This window comes from Gavialis gangeticus, unplaced genomic scaffold, assembly GCF_001723915.1.
Source record: "Gavialis gangeticus isolate Ggan-Ray unplaced genomic scaffold, GavGan_comp1, whole genome shotgun sequence".
Taxonomy (NCBI): Eukaryota; Metazoa; Chordata; order Crocodylia; family Gavialidae; genus Gavialis; species Gavialis gangeticus.
In genome coordinates this window covers 58,899,996-58,918,065 of record NW_017728994.1, presented here as the reverse complement: position 1 = coordinate 58,918,065, position 18,070 = coordinate 58,899,996, and the positions used below count along the sequence as shown (strand labels likewise).

General features: G+C 42.8%; 1 protein-coding gene and 1 long non-coding RNA gene across 2 annotated transcripts in view; one reads left to right on the top strand and one right to left on the bottom strand.

Annotated features, from left to right (window-relative positions):
• Positions 1-18,050, top strand: part of GFRA1 (GDNF family receptor alpha 1) — a 269,099-nt gene extending 251,049 nt beyond the window's left edge. Inside the window, exons 8-9 of the mRNA XM_019502888.1 lie at positions 10,710-10,760; positions 13,672-18,050. Coding sequence (XP_019358433.1) covers positions 10,710-10,760; positions 13,672-13,833 — 213 coding nt within the window. The 3' untranslated portion in view covers positions 13,834-18,050. The remainder of the gene's footprint in view (positions 1-10,709; positions 10,761-13,671) is intronic.
• Positions 7,003-18,070, bottom strand: part of LOC109287647 — a 20,084-nt gene continuing 9,016 nt past the window's right edge. The window contains exons 2-3 of the long non-coding RNA XR_002094926.1: positions 7,067-7,070; positions 7,003-7,014 (exon numbers count right to left, since the gene is read on the bottom strand). This is a non-coding gene — a long non-coding RNA (uncharacterized LOC109287647). The remainder of the gene's footprint in view (positions 7,015-7,066; positions 7,071-18,070) is intronic.

Genomic DNA, 18,070 nt, shown 5'->3' with positions numbered 1-18,070 from the left:
TAGAAGTGGGGGGCGGATATAGATTTGTTGGGGGCTGCAGTGGGGTGGGGTAAGGGAGCATGTGGGTGTGTGTGTGGATGTGGGGTGTGGGTAGGAGGCTTGGGGGGTTGTGTGTGCAGGGGAGGGTGGCTGGGGTGTGTGAGGGAGTATGGATGTGGGGGTCTGTGTGTATGGCAGCGTGAGGGAGGTGTGGGTACATGTGTATGGTGGGGTGTGTGTGTGGGACTCTCCCTACGAGCATACATACTCCCTCCCTCCCTCCCTCCCTCCCTCCCTCACTGCACACACGCACACACACTCACTCTGCCCCTTCTTCACACACACACACAACTCCCTCCTGCTCCTGACCCTGGGGTACTGACGTGGGCCCCGCATTCCTGCCACCCACCCACCAGTGCTGGCCCCAGTGGACCAGCATGGGCCCCACCCTCCCACCTGGCTGTTGCTGCACTCCCGTGCGCTTCCCCCCACCATCTGCCGGCACTTTTACTGCTTTCCTGCCCACTACTGCTGCGCTTTAGCAGCATGTGGTTCCCAGCTGCATGGCCGTGACTGCAGAACTCAGCAGGAGCTGGGCCAGCCCAGCCCTGAGGACTGGGGCAATGGCCCATGATCTTCCCCTGTCTCCCCCCACCTCCTTCTTATCTGAATTTCCCTGTCTGGTGAAGGGAGGCAGGAACAGCCCCATGGTCCCAGGCCAGAAGCCTTGGCGAAGCACATGCTTCTGGCTGGGAGTGAGGGTGGGAGTGCCTGGGGGTGGGGCAAGTCCGAGTGGGCCTCACTGCTGGATTGCTTGGTCCTGCTGCCGGCTTTCCCTGGGCCCTGCTGCCCCTGGCTCGTGTCATCTTTGACAGGCAGCCAGGGGCAGATAAATATTAATTTTCTAAAATTTTTAGGAGCCCTGTGGTCTAGATAAAATGACCTGGTGAGCTGGATCTGGCCTATGGGTCGTATTTTGCCCACCCCTGATATAACTAGCATATACAGGCATACCTCGGAGATATTGCGGGTTCGGTTCCAGACCACCGCAATAAAGCAAATATCGCAATAAAGTGAGTCACACGAATTTTTTGGTTTCCCAGTGCATATAAAAGTTATGTTTACACTATACTGTAGTCTATTAAGTGTGCAATAGCATTATGTCTAAAAAAACAATGTACATACCTTAATTAAAAGAATACTTTATTGCTAAAAAATGCTAACCATCATCTGAGCCTTCAGCGAGTCGTAATCTTTTTGCTGGTGGAGGGTCTTGCCTCAATTTGTAAAAAACGCAATATCTGCGAAGTGCAATAAAACGAGGTATGCCTGTATGTCACTGCCTTGATGTTGATAATGAATCACTAGGATAATGGGTTTTAATAATACAATTCCAGACATCTGGATTTTTGAATTACCTGGATGTTCAGTTTTTTTTTTTTAAAAAAGCCTCAAATAGCCTTAGCCAGAGAGATCTTGAACCAGCAAAAGTTATTCTCTCTGTGCTTTTTAGTATTCTATTTTCTTCGCTGCCCTGCTTAATGCAAAAATATTTGCTTGAGGCAAATCCATAAAAAGACCATATTAGGAACATTGTGTAATATCCCCTAAAAATAGGAAGCAGGAATCAAGTATTATATGAATTCATTTGACTCAAATAAATGAGGACTGAAAAAGGAATCAAAACTGTAACCAGTTACTGTAGCACCATAAAAGGTTAGATATTTAGAAAACACTAGGTACGTCAGCCATTTTGGCTCATGTATTGGATTCCCTTCTGGACTCACTGAAAATCTAATTATTTGAAAAATGTTTGAAGACTTTTGTATCTGGTTGAACAGAGATGAGTTACCAGTCTGGTATTTCTGAAAGGTGACTTTCTTCCTTCCCACCCAATGAAATCTTGAATTTCAGGTAAGAGTTGAGCAGTTTGGACAAGTATTGTCCAAGACATGCCAGAAGAATGACCAAAAAGGAGGGTTATTGTTTAATTAGGCTCCTGCTTTATTAACTTAACTCACCTGGGAGTTATCCAGCAATAATCCTGTAGTGCAGTCATCATCTTTCCAGATGCATTTTCACTGCCTGCTGTCAGCCCTCTAATCGTATGTATTCATTATGGGCCTAGATGGTGCACAAGTGTTGATAGTGGGGGTGGGTACAACTTCATGCTGCTGCCAAGGCCTGGCTCTGGCCAGCTCAGTCCCATGCCCTGCTGTCAGTGCAAAAATCTGGGGGGTATGTGTTCTCTTCCCCCGGTCCTCTCCACACATCGCCTAATTGTGGGGAAACAGGGTTGTTGCCTTAGTGTACAAGATGTTAGGTGCCCTTGTTTCTTTCCCTAGCTTTTTTAGGGTATGCCTTTCCTTGCATCCATTTTCATCATTGGGTTATTTAGAGCAGTGTTTCTCAACCTTTTTTGTACCAGGACCCATTTATAAACATCAGTGGCCATTCCTGACTTACAGCCCCCTGGCCCTGCCAGTGCCCTTCACTCCCAACCAGCTGCCCCATGCCCCCAGGCCCCAACCTGGCAATGTGTGGGGCTCGGGTTGGGTATGTGGGGCATGGAGGGGATGTGCCTCCCCAGATTTGTGTGAGCATGGGGCTGCAGCCTGGCTGAACCAGCATGGGCAGGAGCTGCCGCCTCTGTGGCCCAGTGGGTGGGTCCCAGCATGAGATGGTGGAGCGGGACAGTGAGACTAGTTGCTGCTGCTGCTGTGATCCCCTCACCAGCTGCTGCTAGCAGCATGAGGAGTAACGGGGAGGGGTGGAAATTCACACTGCCCCCAACTTCTCCCACTGCCAGCTGCTTGCATACTGGGTGACAGCTCTACCCCACCTCCATGGCCCAGCTGCCAGCAACTAGTCTCGCTGACCCACTCAACCCTCCCGTGCTGGGACCCATCAGCTGGGCCGCAGAAGCAGCTCCTGCCTGTGCTTGTCTGGCCGGGCTGCAGCCCTGTGCCCACACAAATCTGGGGGGCACATGCCCCATAATCCCCCACCCCACACACCCACCTCCCCAGCCCCAGAGACTTACCTGCCTGCATAATTCGGGGGGGCGGGGACATGGCCCCTGACATGTCTTCTATGTCCCCCCCTGCCCTCCCAACACATCGTCTCTGCCCCCCCATAGACTTACCTGTGGAGAGCTGTGGAAGCTGCTCTCTACCCTACCTGGCTGCCACACACGTGTGCAAGAGCACATAGACATGGTGCCCCCTGTGTCCGCACCCCCCTAGCCCCAAGCAGCCCCTTGCAGGCTGGAACGCTGCTAGCCTGCAAGGAGAAACCCATGCTTTCCTGTGTTTTTCTGATTGCTTGCAACCCTTCGAAATATTCTCGTGACCCACTTTTGGGTCGCAACCCAAAGAGTTGAGAAGCAATAATTTCACGATCCTGTTTGGAGTAAGTACCTATACTGGATATCTGTCATCTGTTGTGCTGTAATAGCTTAAGCCATACCTCTTGAACTACTGATTGGCTTTTAGAACTGGAGGGGGGAAAATGGATTAAAAAAAAAAGTCCAACCCTTGCCAGTCTGTTGCCAAGGGAATATTCCTCCCCAGTCCCAAAAATGGGTTGACAAGTGTCATGTCCATAGTAGGGCACAAAAACTCAGAACTACTCTGGTCTCATGAGTGAGGTGGCGGAAGCAGTTGGGAAGGGTGGGGCAAAAATATACCCCTTTTCCTTGTCCCATGAGGACAGACTGCTTATTGAGCTCTTCCAACCAGCTCTCCTTCCTGCCCATCTCCCAACCTGAAGAAAGAAGGGGTCCCTTAACAGATCTTTTATCCCCTTTTAACCAAGACCTCTTTCCTTTGTGGTTGTGGGAGTTGCTTTCCTTCTGACACTAGCCTAGACAAATATCATTTCTTATTGAAAAGAAAAAGCGTGGTTCTCCTTTACAGAGGAGAAAGAAGAATTTGCAGGTAATCTGCATGGCCTGTGAAGCTAGCACATTCGGAGTTGTCCAAACTGTGCTTGAGAAGTTGGAAACCAGTCAGCCCTTTCAGGAGTGCTCAAGCCCCCAGCTGTGGTAGGAGTGCAATGGGGAAGAATGCAAGCAAACCTTTAGAGAGGAGCTTTTAAGTGGCCAGGAATTACAAGTGACAGGGACTCTAAATTAGGAAATTTCTTAGATTTCATAGATGTCATAGACATTAGGGCTGGAAGGGACCTCAGAAGATCGAGTCCAGCCCCCAAACCCAAAGGGCAGGAAGTCAGCAGGGGTCATAGGATCCCAGCAAGATAGACATCCAAATGTGTCTTGAAGGCGTTCAAAGTAGGTGGTTGAACTACCTCCGGCGGCAGGCTATTCCAAACCTTGGGGGCTCGGACAGTAAAGGTCTTCCTTATGTCCAGCCTGAAATGGTCATCGAGGAGCTTGTGACCATTCGATCTTGTCATCACTTGGGGTGCTCTGGTGAACAGACGTTCCCCCAGATCCTGGTGAGCACCCCTGATAAACTTGTAGGTGGCCACCAGATCACCCCTGAGCCTGCGCTTTTCCAGGCTGAAGAGCCCCATGGTGCTCAGCCTCTCATCGTAAGGTCTGCTTGAAAGGAACTTAGTTGACTAGCTTATGCTGGTTTAAGAAACTGTTCGCTTTAATAAGTGACAGCCCAGAGACCTAACTACTCCTGTGTATGTGTATTTCCACGTTACTTGTTGGAGTACAAGGTGAAAGTTGGGGTTTGTTTTGTATCTGCCAGCCGAAATGTGTAATTAGATCTTTTTACTATGTGGCATATTTAGTTCTAAGTTCTAGCAGCTGACACCAGAAGTGTTTTGGTAATACTGGCCATTGAAATGTATTGCTGCACAAACTGGGATGATAGAAATATAGAGTTTTAGGCAAAAGGACCGCAGATAATTCCATGCTCCAAGCTTGCAGCTCTAGGGCTGAATCAGCAAAAGATGATCTGGCTTTGTCATGGTGAGAAGCTGCAGAGCTTATTGTTTTTACTGTTTAAATAGCATTGCACCCTTACCGTGTGGAGCAGAATTCAGAATTATTTTATGCTGAATTGGATCCTTTATTTTAATAGGCTGTGTCTCTGACATGCACTTTGCTTGTTTTCCCTGTTGAAAGTAATTTATATTGCAGCGAGGTATTGTACTGCTGTGCTAATAAGAAAATACTATTGACAATTGTGATAGATGCAGCCAGCACTTAGTGAGTGCAGAAGAGTTAAACTGATTGCATTTTTACAGTCTGTGTATTTCTCTGCTTATTGTTTGTGCCCTGCTGTTAAGAAAACAGGCTGGTTGCATAGTAAATCCTTGTAATCAACACAAGGAAAAAAACAACAACCCCCCCCCCATGTAACATAATTTGTTATGCATGTTTTGGGAGTGTGGCCGACCCAAAGGAGTTGGGAGGAGGCAAAGAATTTCTGCCTTTTTTCTGGTCATTTTAATGGGATGACCCTGTCCTCCCTTCGCGTTCTTGGCTATTAACAGTATTAAACAAGGCTTTTAAAAAAGAGGGGGAGAAAAAAGCATGTAATAAGTATCTGTCATAGTGGTATTTCTAGTGGCTGAACCAATGAGATTCCTTAAATACATATGTCTCATGAAACCTCAAGAGTACAGCTATCAAGGAGGCACTGGTCTGGAGGATCAGATGCTCATTCTTTGCTTCTTAGCATTCAGGTCTAATTCCTTCCCAAATGAAAGCTCACTTCACTTTGGAATTGACAGCTCACCCACTGCGAATAATGTATGCTTGCTATATTCGGTATGAATTATTTGCTGGGCTGCAAGCCATAAATAATGTACATCCCATCGTGGCTCCTGGTAACATTCTATTAACCACGCTTAATGCATTTATTAAACCTGTGGTGCTGTGATTTGGGGGAAGTCTGACTTTTTAATTGCAAGGTATGTAGTTGCCAACATGTTACTGAATTTTCCTGGGAAACGAGCCATGGTTCCATGGACTGCAAGAGATGGGGAAGTGTGGCTTTGGTGGGTTGTGTGGGTTTGGGGCAGTAGCAGAAGGCTTTTATCTGGTCTGGAAGATTTTATATAGGTCACTGAGTGGGAGGCTGGAGCAGGCTTTAGATGAGAGGGTAAGAGGGTGTTTGATTGATTGATACATCGGGAACAGCCCATTTGGAAAAGACACTGGTCTGGGGGGAAAACGGAGCGATTCAGTAGTCCCACCCTGAGACAGGGGCTTGAGACAAGCTAAAAGAGAAGCCTGTTTAGCCGTACCTAGACTGATCTGTGAAAGCATGTCTGGTTCTCTTTCCTCTCCAGAAAGAACAGCTGGGATTAAGCCATTGCTGCTTGTTTTCAGAGGGAAGGGTTTCTAAACCAGCCCCAAATCCCCAGACACTGGTTTGCAAACAGCTCCTTATGGGAGATGCTTAAAGCTTGCCAGCTCCTAAGTCAAAACAGGGCTTATGAGATGTGCAACGTATTGAAAAACTCATTGCACAGAGTTTGAGCGTGTCCTTGTTCTTAAGGATTAGCCACTGCTTTTTACCACAGTAACTTGGCTCTCTAAATGCAAGAGACACATTTTTACAAAGCATAAGAGGGTAAATTAGTGCAGGACTGATGCAGAAATAGCAGAGTCAGCTTCTTTGGAGGACCTCTCGGTTCAGAGTACAGTCAAGTAGGCTAAGCATTCCCTGCAAAGCCACTTATCATTCAACCCATCTCTTACTGCTGGATTGGTGGGTTTAGAAATTCCATTTAAACGAAGTTACTGCTTGTTTTTGCAGTAAGAAAAGGAGGACAGTAATTTGGCTTTCCAAGCTCAGTTGCTGTATTACCTCTAAGTCTTAATTTTACTTTCAGCAGCATGTCTCAGCTAAGTAAAGCATTAGCCCATGGTTTTTTTTACCCAGTAACAAAGTTCTCGAGCCTGAGAAGTACTATTTTTTAACTAGCTATTTTAACCTTTCTTTTACACCGATTTTTTTTTAATGAGTCCAGCTCTTTCTCATTGTGGCCAGAGAGAAAACTCACACACTTCCGTGTGGCAGGATTGAAATACATTGTGTGTGCTGTGTACTGCTTCGGTTTTGCTGTCATCAGAAAAGGTTTCTTTTAATGCCGTAAGGACAACTCTTGTGGCTTGTATATCAGGTACGAAATTACACTGACCTGAAGAAGCTGGGGCTTACAGTAGATGGGATCTGTAGTAGCCTGCATGGTATACAGATATACATCTCTCTTCCTGCAGATGCTCATGTCGGGATGCAGAGATTCCCTCGTTCAGAAGCTTGAGCCCTCCCCTCTCCCCAGTCTTCTAATCCTTTATCTATAAAACTGTAAAGTATTGGATAACTTTATAAGATACACAAGAAATCCCCTGGTCCCTCGTTTCTGAATCGTACATACCCATAGGGATGTGTATCCACTAAGGCGGTCAGGCATCTAAGCCCTGAGCTGTCTCCCCAAAAAGCGTTCTCTTCCCATGAGCCACAACTACAGCAGTTTTAGGTCCCTTTGGCCTGGGAATGGGACCGGAAGGATTTTCCCCTTAAGTTGTCATTACTGGACATAAGCTTTCTTCTGCACAGTTTCCACCCACCCTCCCCCAACCCCACCATTACTTGTGATTTAATGATGCACTGTTATATTATAGTAGTGCAGCCTATGCCAGCATTTCCATTATAACCCCTTTTTACAGGTTTATAACTCAGCAGTAAAAATGTACTCTTTCAATTTGAAACTTGGCATATAATGTCTCATCCTGGAAACTAATCTTTTTTTTCCAGCAATTCTCCCCCTTCAACATAAGGAAGGTGCATTGTTTTATTTTGAAATGACGGAAATTAACCCTTATGTCTTGATGGCAGAAAAAAAACACTTGATTGTTAAAATGACTTGAAAATTGGGAGGGAGAAGGAATTTCTCCAACAGACTGTAAATAAATGTTGCTGATGATAAAATGGTTCCCATTAAACAAACAGACATAGATAAATATCTCTTGTCAACTTAAAACAAGGGAACGCTAATCAGAAGTACTGAAACCTTTTGTTGTTTATGTAGGTTTCCATTTCGTACACCTTGCTGTCGAATTTACTTAAAAAACAGTTGTCTGAAATGCAGATATATTTGCTGTGTTTTAGTCACAGCTATCTGCTTCACTTGTGTTATTTTTCAAGTTAAACAGAGTGAAGAAGGGACTGAGTCTACAACAAAAACTGATAGCATTGTTCTCTCTTCCTCATTTGGATGGATACATTTAGTCCTAAGTTGAACAACAATTTAGTTCTTGGCATGAAGCAGAACCTAATTGGAAATAGTAGTATTGTAGGTTGTGTAGACGTCTATAACCCAAACCTGGAGCATCCTGTTAAGAAGTACATTGCAAACAATAGGCAGAAACTTGTGTGGGCTTCAAAATGCAACATATAGCCAGGAGCGACCAAAGAAAACTTTTTGCGGTGTGTACTACAAGAACCACAGTTCCAGGCCTTCTTCACAAGCTCTCTTTGCCATTGGATGCAGTGGGAGTGGGTAATGAAAAAGAAAGAGAATTAAGATTCAATTTGGGTTCTTTTTGCCTGTCTGGTTTTCCCTTGTAGCAAGCCAGTGAGAAGTGAAATCAGTACGGCTGTCACCAAAAGAAGAGTCACTTTTAATCTGAGTAAATAGCACCCAAAAGGAAAGGTGCTTGTTAGAGCAAATTCCCTTGTCCAGATTCCTTTTTTTCCATCTAGGCACCTAAGGTTATACTTAGCCTTAATATTCTAGTTTGCTTGTTAGTATTAAAATAATTTGTGTGGTAGACTGGAAGGGTATATAGGAGACAGTTTGTAGAGAGGTATTTATTAATGAACTGTGCTACTGTTTGATCACACACCTCTAAAGCTGACACTATATATATATATGTATGTGTATGTGTGTGTCTGTATATATATATGTATGTGTGTGTGTCTGTATATATATATGTGTGTATATATATATATATATGTATGTATGTATGTGTGTATATATGTACACTCTGTGTATTTTTACAAGATGCGCCTTTGCCCTTAGTTTTTCACTGTTTTTAATCTTGTATTGTCCACAAGATGAAAGGAGTTAATTTTATATCTTAACATGGATATTCACCAATACACAAGAGAGCAACAAGCTTGGTTCTTAATTAGAGGTTCAGATCTTGCATTTTGGATTCCCAGATCAATATTTAGGCTCAAATGCCATTTTCAAATAATAAATGTCAAATTTTCTAATGGAAACTACAGGTGAAGGATTTGGATATCTTAATAAGGCAGCTGCCCTGGAAACTCAGTCTGTTTTTAAAGTGTGTATAAAAGTATATACGGTGTGGTTAAAAAAATGCTACGTATTTATTGGTGGCCTTATTCAGCGTGACATTTCTTCAGGTTTAGACTGAGCTAGCTCCACTGAAATCTGAGCTCCAGGAGCAAAAAAGCGGATACAACCCAGTGGAAGATTGGATCTGTGTTGTTCTGCAAAAACCAAATTACTATTTTGATGGAACTTCCAAAGGGAGAAGAAGCTGTTACAGGATGGGCTCTGGCCAGTGACTCATTTAGGTTTGAAAACCCCAGATTTCAGAGATTTTTCCATTAGAAGATGACTTAAATATATATCTAAACAAGTGGTTTATTGAGTCGTGTTTATGTTTCTGAAATATGCAAAGAAAAAAACAGTGCATGTTGCTCACTAGAGCACTTAAATCGGCCACAAACACTGTGTATTGGAAATGTTTTCAGCACCATGGATATTACTATTGCTATTAGAGGAGAGCAGAAGAACTCTCAGCTGAGCCAGTTCATCCCATCAGCAACAGAAACATTAATCACCTTCTGATGCTAGGTAGTGTGCTGCTGCTTTGTAGGTCTTTCTGTGATGCTGCCATCACAAGCATGGCTTACTTGGGTAATGGGGCAGGGACAGGGCCAATAGTCAGTAACAGATAGAAGATGTTTACCACGACAAGAAATGCCTTAGGGATCCTCGATTCTTTTTATTTTGTAGGCTCCTTTTTTTTTGGAGACCTAAAAATCACCTAAAATGTTCCCTTGTTTAAAAATCAGTAAACCTAATGTAACTGTACTATGCAGTTTGATTTATAGTTACATAGGTTGAGGGAAATTCTTGTTGCAAAGTCTTATAGGCATCTGGAACAGATCCTGTGACTGCAATGCAGTGAAAACCCAGTGTATGCTTTTACCAGTCACTTGAACATCTGAAAGGAAATTCGAAATATTAGTAGAAATAAAACATTTTAAAAGATGTGTTTTTACATAAGTATTAAAAGTGCCGTAGTCAAAACTCGAGATTTCCTAGCAAAAGTGCACACGTCCTAGTTAATATTTCTTGAAGAGCACAATTCTGTACCTCCCCATGAGGACCAAACATGACTTTTTTATGTATACTCTACAGAACTGTGTTTTGTTTAATATATATAACAGAGCGAGAGAGCATACATAGGCATTTATATGACACTGCTCACTGTAAAGGCTGTGCCTCAAAACTCTTAGTCTTATAGACTGCTTCAAAGTTTTATTGCAAATTCTAAGCATGGATTAGAACTGCAAATTGTTTGAAATGGTGCTGTTACATCAAGAAGGCAGTTTTGTTATTTGCTTTTGATTCATAATCATTTATCATAGTGTCATAGAACTACGAAGCCAACCAATCAGGCAGAATTTAGTCAAACAGAACTGTCTGTTGTATTATGTGTATAAGAACATGCACTGAATAATTTTTGCATTTGTCTATAGGTACAGAAGCAAAAATCCAATGCATCTGTCGACACTGACCTCTGTTACGAGGTAAGAATGTGAGACATATTAAAATAGTACTTTATAGTTCGGAGCAGAAATATCACTCTAATATAGCAGCCCCCGACTAACTCCTGAAGTATTTATTTAGACAAAACTACCATCGATCTGATCACGACTGCACCAGGTTCTCAAAATAAAAGGAGCTTTGCCTGAATCAGGAGCTCAGAATTGGGCCCAAGGTAGCCATTACCTTTGTACCATACAGTGGTGATGTAACAACATTTTAATTACCATGTAGTACATGATTTTGCAGGTTACATGGTAATTACTGCTGCATCTTGGAAGTGTAATTAGTTAATAATATGCGGGAACATGTAATCATATGGCATTTACCAAGACCTAGAAATACAGTAGACTTCATTTTATGGCTGACAGTAGACTGATTTAGAGTAAATGAAATACCACTCCCGTAATAGATCCAGAGGCAGATTGACAGCCCCTGGAGACGAGAAGCCTTCCCCTATGCTTTTCCACCAGGCAGTCTGAACTCTTACCCGTAGGGGACCACCCCCAGAGGTGAGAGATTAGTTCAGTTTCCATGCCTATCAGGCTGCAGCCTTTCTACTGAGACTCTGGGCAGTCCCATTAGTGGAACTGTGATGGTGTTTTTACTGTGTGGAAAGCTGGGGCAGAATCCTGTTTCATTCGGCATGCTCACTTGGCAGTTACCCAAACTACATAGCTATGATTCTTGGCACTAATGCAGTGTTTGTGACCCTATTCCACATACAATGTGGATGCACAAGTGTCTACGTGGATACTGCCCCCTGGCCAAGCAGGTGTGTGGCTCCACGCATATATATACCTGAGTGTAAGTCATGCAATTAAATCCAGCAAAAGCCAGGGAGAAGTGCCTTTCCTACGTAGTAGTCCAGTAGCCTAGTGGTTAGGGCACTCCCCCAGGAAGCAACAGACCCAAATTCAAAGCCCCCTTGCCCCTGGGAGGAGGTTTGAACCAGTATTTCTCCCACTTGCTAGCACAGTGCTCCAGCCACTAGCTCGCAGAGTAGTCATTAAGAAAACCCTTCTCAAGCTCTTGGTCTTTGGCTAAAAGAAGTGGAGAAGCATCTGCTCTACTGGGAACAAAGACCCAGGCCCATCTTCTTTCCAGAGCAGTATCCATCTCTTTATGCCAATCACCCTCTAGCTTATACTCCTTCTCCTGGCCCCACAAAGCACCATCTCTTGGCTTTAGGGGGCAGCTTCAAAAGAAGGACTGGAGAGGGGCCTAGACAACCTCTGGCCTGGTGGGTAGGGTGCTATGCTATGATGTTGGAGAGATCCAGGTTTAAGCCCTTTCTAGTTTAGGCAGGTCTAGAACATGGTCTCTTGTTTCCTGGGCAAGTGCCCTAATGACTAGGCTACTGAACTAAAACATGAGAGTGCCCTATTGCTGCCACTGTTTTGTGACTTAGGTCCACCCAAATATGCGTGTACCTGTCCAGGCAGCACACAGCCTGCTGAGCATGTGCAGTAGTTGCACACGTGTGTCCATACTCAACACAGAATAAGACTGCAAACTGCACAAGTGCCAAAAACGGCAGTTGCATGGCAGGGTGGCTGTCATTTGGAGGACGACCAAACAACAACTCCACTGTTAAAGCCACTAAATAAATGTCAGACGGTCAAAGCTTTTTGGCCCTACTGGTCTGGTCCAGATGATGAGAGCTCCATGTTGCAGTCTCAGCTCTTTAGATCACACTTTAATTTTTAATTTTCTGCTGGACATAAGTAAAGTCCAATAGCATGGTACACGAACTTCTGTAAAGACTGAGAGGCCTGTTTTCCTTCAGTAGGCCCTAAAATACACTGCATTTGTTTTTAATTGTATAGCTGTAAAGGTATATGTTGCCTCTTAATATGTCGCAGTTATTAAGGAAGACTGTCTAAGTTTAGTTAGCTAGTTAGGAACCGATAAACTGACTGATTGCAAGTAAGGAGAACTGTGGAGACTTACCCCAGTGTTCTTCCTGGGGCTGTGGGGAGAATGCAGTACCGTACAAACTGAGACCCCCCCCTCTGAGCAGATATCATGTCTGAGGTATGCCTGCCACATCCATCCACGATGGCTTTTTGGCCCACCCTGTCCCTCCTGCTTTGAGAAGGCTAGTTCCCCTCTCCCTTGCCCCCATACTGGTTTGACTGACAGTAATACCTATGGTATTGCTTAGCCATTTACTGGGGTCAAGCAGAGGAGTACTACTGCTCGTATGCTCCCCCCTTCTTGTGCCTACCCATTCCTTGCCAGATCTATACTCTGTCAAGTCCACTTTTGTTCTCGAGGTGCACATGAAGGCTGCCTATAGTATGTCACTGCAGCACCACTGGAGGAGGAAAAGCATAACTAGGGCAAAAATGACAAAAGGAGGGAAATAGATGGTGGCAGGGCTGATGGGCCCAAGCATAAAGCTACTGTGATGGTGGTCCCACCGGCTCTTGCAATCCCAGCAGTGCTTTGTTTTTAATCAGTCTTTTCTGTTGACTGCAGAAGATGGGCCCCATTACAAGCGTAGCATCTGCTCTGTAGAAATGAATTTCCACGTTGAATACAGATCTCTTTCAAATGCTGCTTTCTCTCAGAAGAGTAGCCCTTCCAGATGGGCCCACGCTCAGTGTGTCATCTTTTTTTATTTACTCTTATTTCTTTGGCCTAACTATGCTGATGGCATCCCCTAAAAGTGCCGTGGGTGTTACAACTGGAGCCCATGTTTATAGTGCTGTCTTTTTCATATTCTGTTTTATGCCCCTCATATATTTAAATTGAGGACGGGGAAATACATGACGCTAGAGGGCAAGGGGCTGACAAACAAAAGCTGAATGTTATGAAGCCCGTCTAAATATTTTACAGTATAATGAAAATGCTTAGCAGTGACCCAGGAAAGTGTCTTGTCTTTTGCAGAACGCTATTGGGAAAGACAGCACAGCAGGAGTCTCCACCAGTCACATATCTGCAGAGAATTCATTCGCCCTCCCTAGAAGCTTCAATCTAAGCACACTGCTTATTCTGATGGCAATCGCACTCTCTCTCTGCTTGTTCTTAAGTTCATCAGAAACCTTGTAGCTGCGTAACTAAAGGACACGTTTAAAAAAAAAAAAATCTGTTCCCTGTCCTCTGTTGTTTATCTGAAATTCCAGTTCTACGAGCTAAGTTGAGGCACTCTGCTCAAACAGTTTCCTTCAACTGGAATTGTTTCAAAAAGCTTCTGGTGAGATTTAGAGGCTCGGTGAAATACGCGAGGCAGTGCTACATTCCAAACCCAAAAGGCTTTTGGGCATGCGGTGTTTTAAAGAGACGGTATGTAAATTTGCCTGTAAAGCAACCTGTTTGGATTATTTTTAAGTATTATTATTATTTTGATTCTGGCCTTTCCCTGCGAAGGAAGATGGCGGTTTTCTTAAGATACTATTTATCTCATTTAATGGTTTTGGTTTCCAAATGAAATGAACTTCAGACTAACAAGGATGCCAGGCTTTTCTCACATGGTGAATGTGCTCCCAGAGCGTGGACTTTCTGACACTTCTTCCTTCGATAGATTGCTACCGATGTTTAACTCTTTCAGTGTATTAGCATTCTCCTTCTTAAATGTTTATGTACTGTAAGTGGTTCTGCATTCCCTGCTGAGAAGCCATTATGAGTCGCAGACAGGTATAATGTATGTCTTTCAGTTAAAATCTCATAAAACAGAGTGTGGTATAAAACTTTCTAACAGTACTTTTATCTTTTAATTGAAATCATTTAGCCTTAATAAGGGGGAAGATTAACAAGAAGCAACTATTGTGAACGCATCGTAACGCTAAACTTCTTTAAATCTGCGGATGAACATAGACATTTTGCGAAAGGGTTTCAACTGTACAACTGTTGGTCTCCTACGCTTCTATTGTAATAATATAGTCCAGGTACCTTATTGTTGGTTTAATAAATGACATATGATTTATTTCCTCTACTAAAACAGCATTATCTGCTTATATTTGCATAGTAATATCCATTTTAAAAGTCAAAGGAGCTTTATGCCTTCGTTCTCTCATGACACGTTAGAATCTGAAAAGAGGAAGTAAAATAGTGGCGTAGAGTTTAAATTGGTTTTCATTTTTTACCTTGTTGAAGTCAACATAAAGGGTCATTCCCCCAGTTATAGGGCAGAATCACCCAAAGCTCATCCGTGAGAGTAGCTTTTACTCTCGCTCGTAGTTCTGTTGCAGCTCATGGAACTGCTGACACGAATAACAATTTGCAAGATCGGGCCCATAAAATTGTTCAACTAGTTTTAATGGTAATATTGCCTGGGTTTTAATCACTCTGGTTTCAATCATTAACACCAATAGCCTATGAGTGATCATGAATATTGTCTGCCATATCTGGAAGGGATTCTTTAAAGCTTCAAATGTCATCAAATAGGCAGCATTTTTCCCCAAGGGCTGTCTTTATACCTAGCTGTGATGGCATGGTGACTGTTACAAGGAGTTATGTTGAAATGATCAACAGTAAGCTGTTTTTGGTTGTATTGAAAGTAGGAGAGAACTTTGCCAGGAAAAGAGATCATCACATTGGATTTATGCCTTTGCCTTGAAACATACATAATGTGCTCAGGCTTGGTTTGAAATGTCTAGATAAGTGTTTGCAATAGGAATATAAACTGCAGCTTGCTGAATTATAAACTAGAACGATGCTTAGGAGTGTGCAAAATGTACATCTCACTAGCAAATTATTAAACTATTGACCTATCCATCTTTGGGAATTGTTATTATTGCCAAAAGTAACTAAGAAATTCAAAAATTCACTTTTGTAGTCTAAAATGGGGTCCTGTAATACAAGACTCCAAGCATTCTCTAAATGAATTCTGCGACACTGCGTTCCACTAAACTTAACAAATTCGACACTATTACTCCGTAATTCTGTACAGATAAGAAACTACAAATTACTTTCAAAGGCATCAGAGCTGCTTTTGGAGAAGAAATGCACAGTGTATCATTACTAGCAAACTCCCTTGTGGTTGCTGTTGCTTTTCTTGTAAGACCTAATCAAATTATTGAAAAATAGTGGCAGCAAGAAAAGATTACTAGATCCATGATAAAAAAAAATAATAACTTTTATGTCCAAAAGATTTGGAAATATGATGTATTGAAATGCTAATGACTACAGAATTATAATTAGAAAGCCTGACAATACCCAATTAAAAATATTTTAGAAACAAATCCATAAACATTGAAATGATTAAACCCATCTTTGATCAACAAAGTTTTCCCTAAAATATTATTTGTACTGAGCACATTAAATATGTCAAGTAATATCTGGAATTTTAATAATCTTACTAGTTCAATGCACACCTTTTTAAAGTTTTTCTACATTTGTTTAAATTAAATAATAACCACTAATTATCTCTCCATTATACTGATTATTACTGAGACAGTATGATCCAGAATAAAAGTTGTCGATCACTTATATTGTAAACAATAGAATAACTAGCTTCTGATAACTAACTTCTGATTGTTTGGTACCTGACTGAAGAGTTACTTTTCATCATACAATTGTTGTAAGGACAGCCATGCCTATCATTCACCAAAAAAAAAGCACACCATTTTTCTGCATAAAATTGAAAACATACTGAACTCTTAATTTAAAAATAAATTGCTTATTAAACAGATCAGGAGATAAAATTATGAGCCTGATACTTAATGAGGTTTTTCCAGACGTCATCATGCAAATGCCAGGAGATTTGCAGAAGTTGGCTGTGGCATGGATGATGGTGACCTTGTCAACACAGTCATTTGCTACAGTAGTGAAGTAAGCAAATTGTTTCATTTTTTTTTCCCTGCTCCCAGCTGCTGCGACTGCATGGATTGAGTCCTAGGCAAACAAGCTGGGACCAGATTTCACATATTTATTCAGTGTGCTTCTGTTACCAGTAGGCAAGCGACCATCCACATAAAGGATGTACCTATTGATGACGGAGGCTTTAATCTGGACGGCTTTTTTTAAGCCAGCTATTTATGTCAAGTAAATCACATAATGAAGCAGGCAGAGTCAATGGTCCTGGATGCGAATTTCCACTTTTCATAGTGAATAATCACCCTTTAAGTTTTTTTTTAAAGATAGCACATTAAAGACCTAATGCACAACATGCAGAGATACAGAGTCAAGATTTTGCACTATTTAACATACGTCTGAATTTCCCAAGCTCTTGCAAAGGGAAAGTACAGGGACACTGATGAAGGGAGATCTTTTTCAGTTACTAAGAACCAAGAGAGGGGAAGAGAGACGGCGTCTGCAGTCAGAGTGAAAGTCACCAATGGATGGAGGTCCTGCCCGGGTCCCACTGCACCACTAAATCTCCTTTGCCAGGTCCCCTGAAATTGTATTAAAGTCAGTGGGCGTTGACGGTGTTCAGGACCTTGCAAAAATGGATCCCTGGGGCTCCACTGACGCACGGGCCCCCTTTCCTCAAGCAATTTCACTCATAAATATCACTTGGAAGAGGCAGGAGGAGCAGGAGTTCTTAATCAGCTGCAAAACATTTCATTGCCTCCGTCTAGAAACTTATTTCCAGGTTTTTTGGGGGGGGGGCGTTATTTATTAAATGACCTCCTGATAAGACTGAGCCTTTGGACATTCCTAATTTGAGGAACATTATAGTCTGAACCATTGAACTAACAGCACGAACAACTGCAATGCTTAATAGGAAATAAGGGGAAAGCAGAAAGAAAACAAACGCTTGCAAATCTCATTCCTACCTTCACTTACGTTCAGTCTCCCACACTCCCCTGTTCCTTCAGGAGTTAGGACTATTACACAGACATCCTAATGAGACACTGTCAAGATTGTGAGGCGTGAGCATCAGGAAGTAGAGCATGACCTACCCAAATGGGAGAAGCAGCGGCACACCAGAGCGATAGATGAGTGCAGAGACTGTTGGATGAAAGGTAAGACCACCTCCAGGGAGGAATGGCAGCTACAACACTGCGGGAGAAGATGACATTCCTCCGGGAAGTCGTGTGCCTTGTGCTGACAGCTGGGCTTCGTTATTGCTGAAACAGAATAAACTGCTAGAGAAGAGCTGGCCTGGGCCACGGATTATTATTCGAAGGAACAGCTCTTTTGAATTGGGTAGCAAAAACACGACAATGAGCGTACTTAATCAAGGGTTTCACATTTCCTTGTCAAAAGTTACCTGTGCTAATTGTTCAGTTTTTTGGCTATTTATACGTTGCAACTTCTTTTTTTAAACATCAGTACTGAACAATACACATTTAATTACAAAACCCCTCAAACTAAAAAAAAAAAAAAAAAAGAAAAAAAAAAA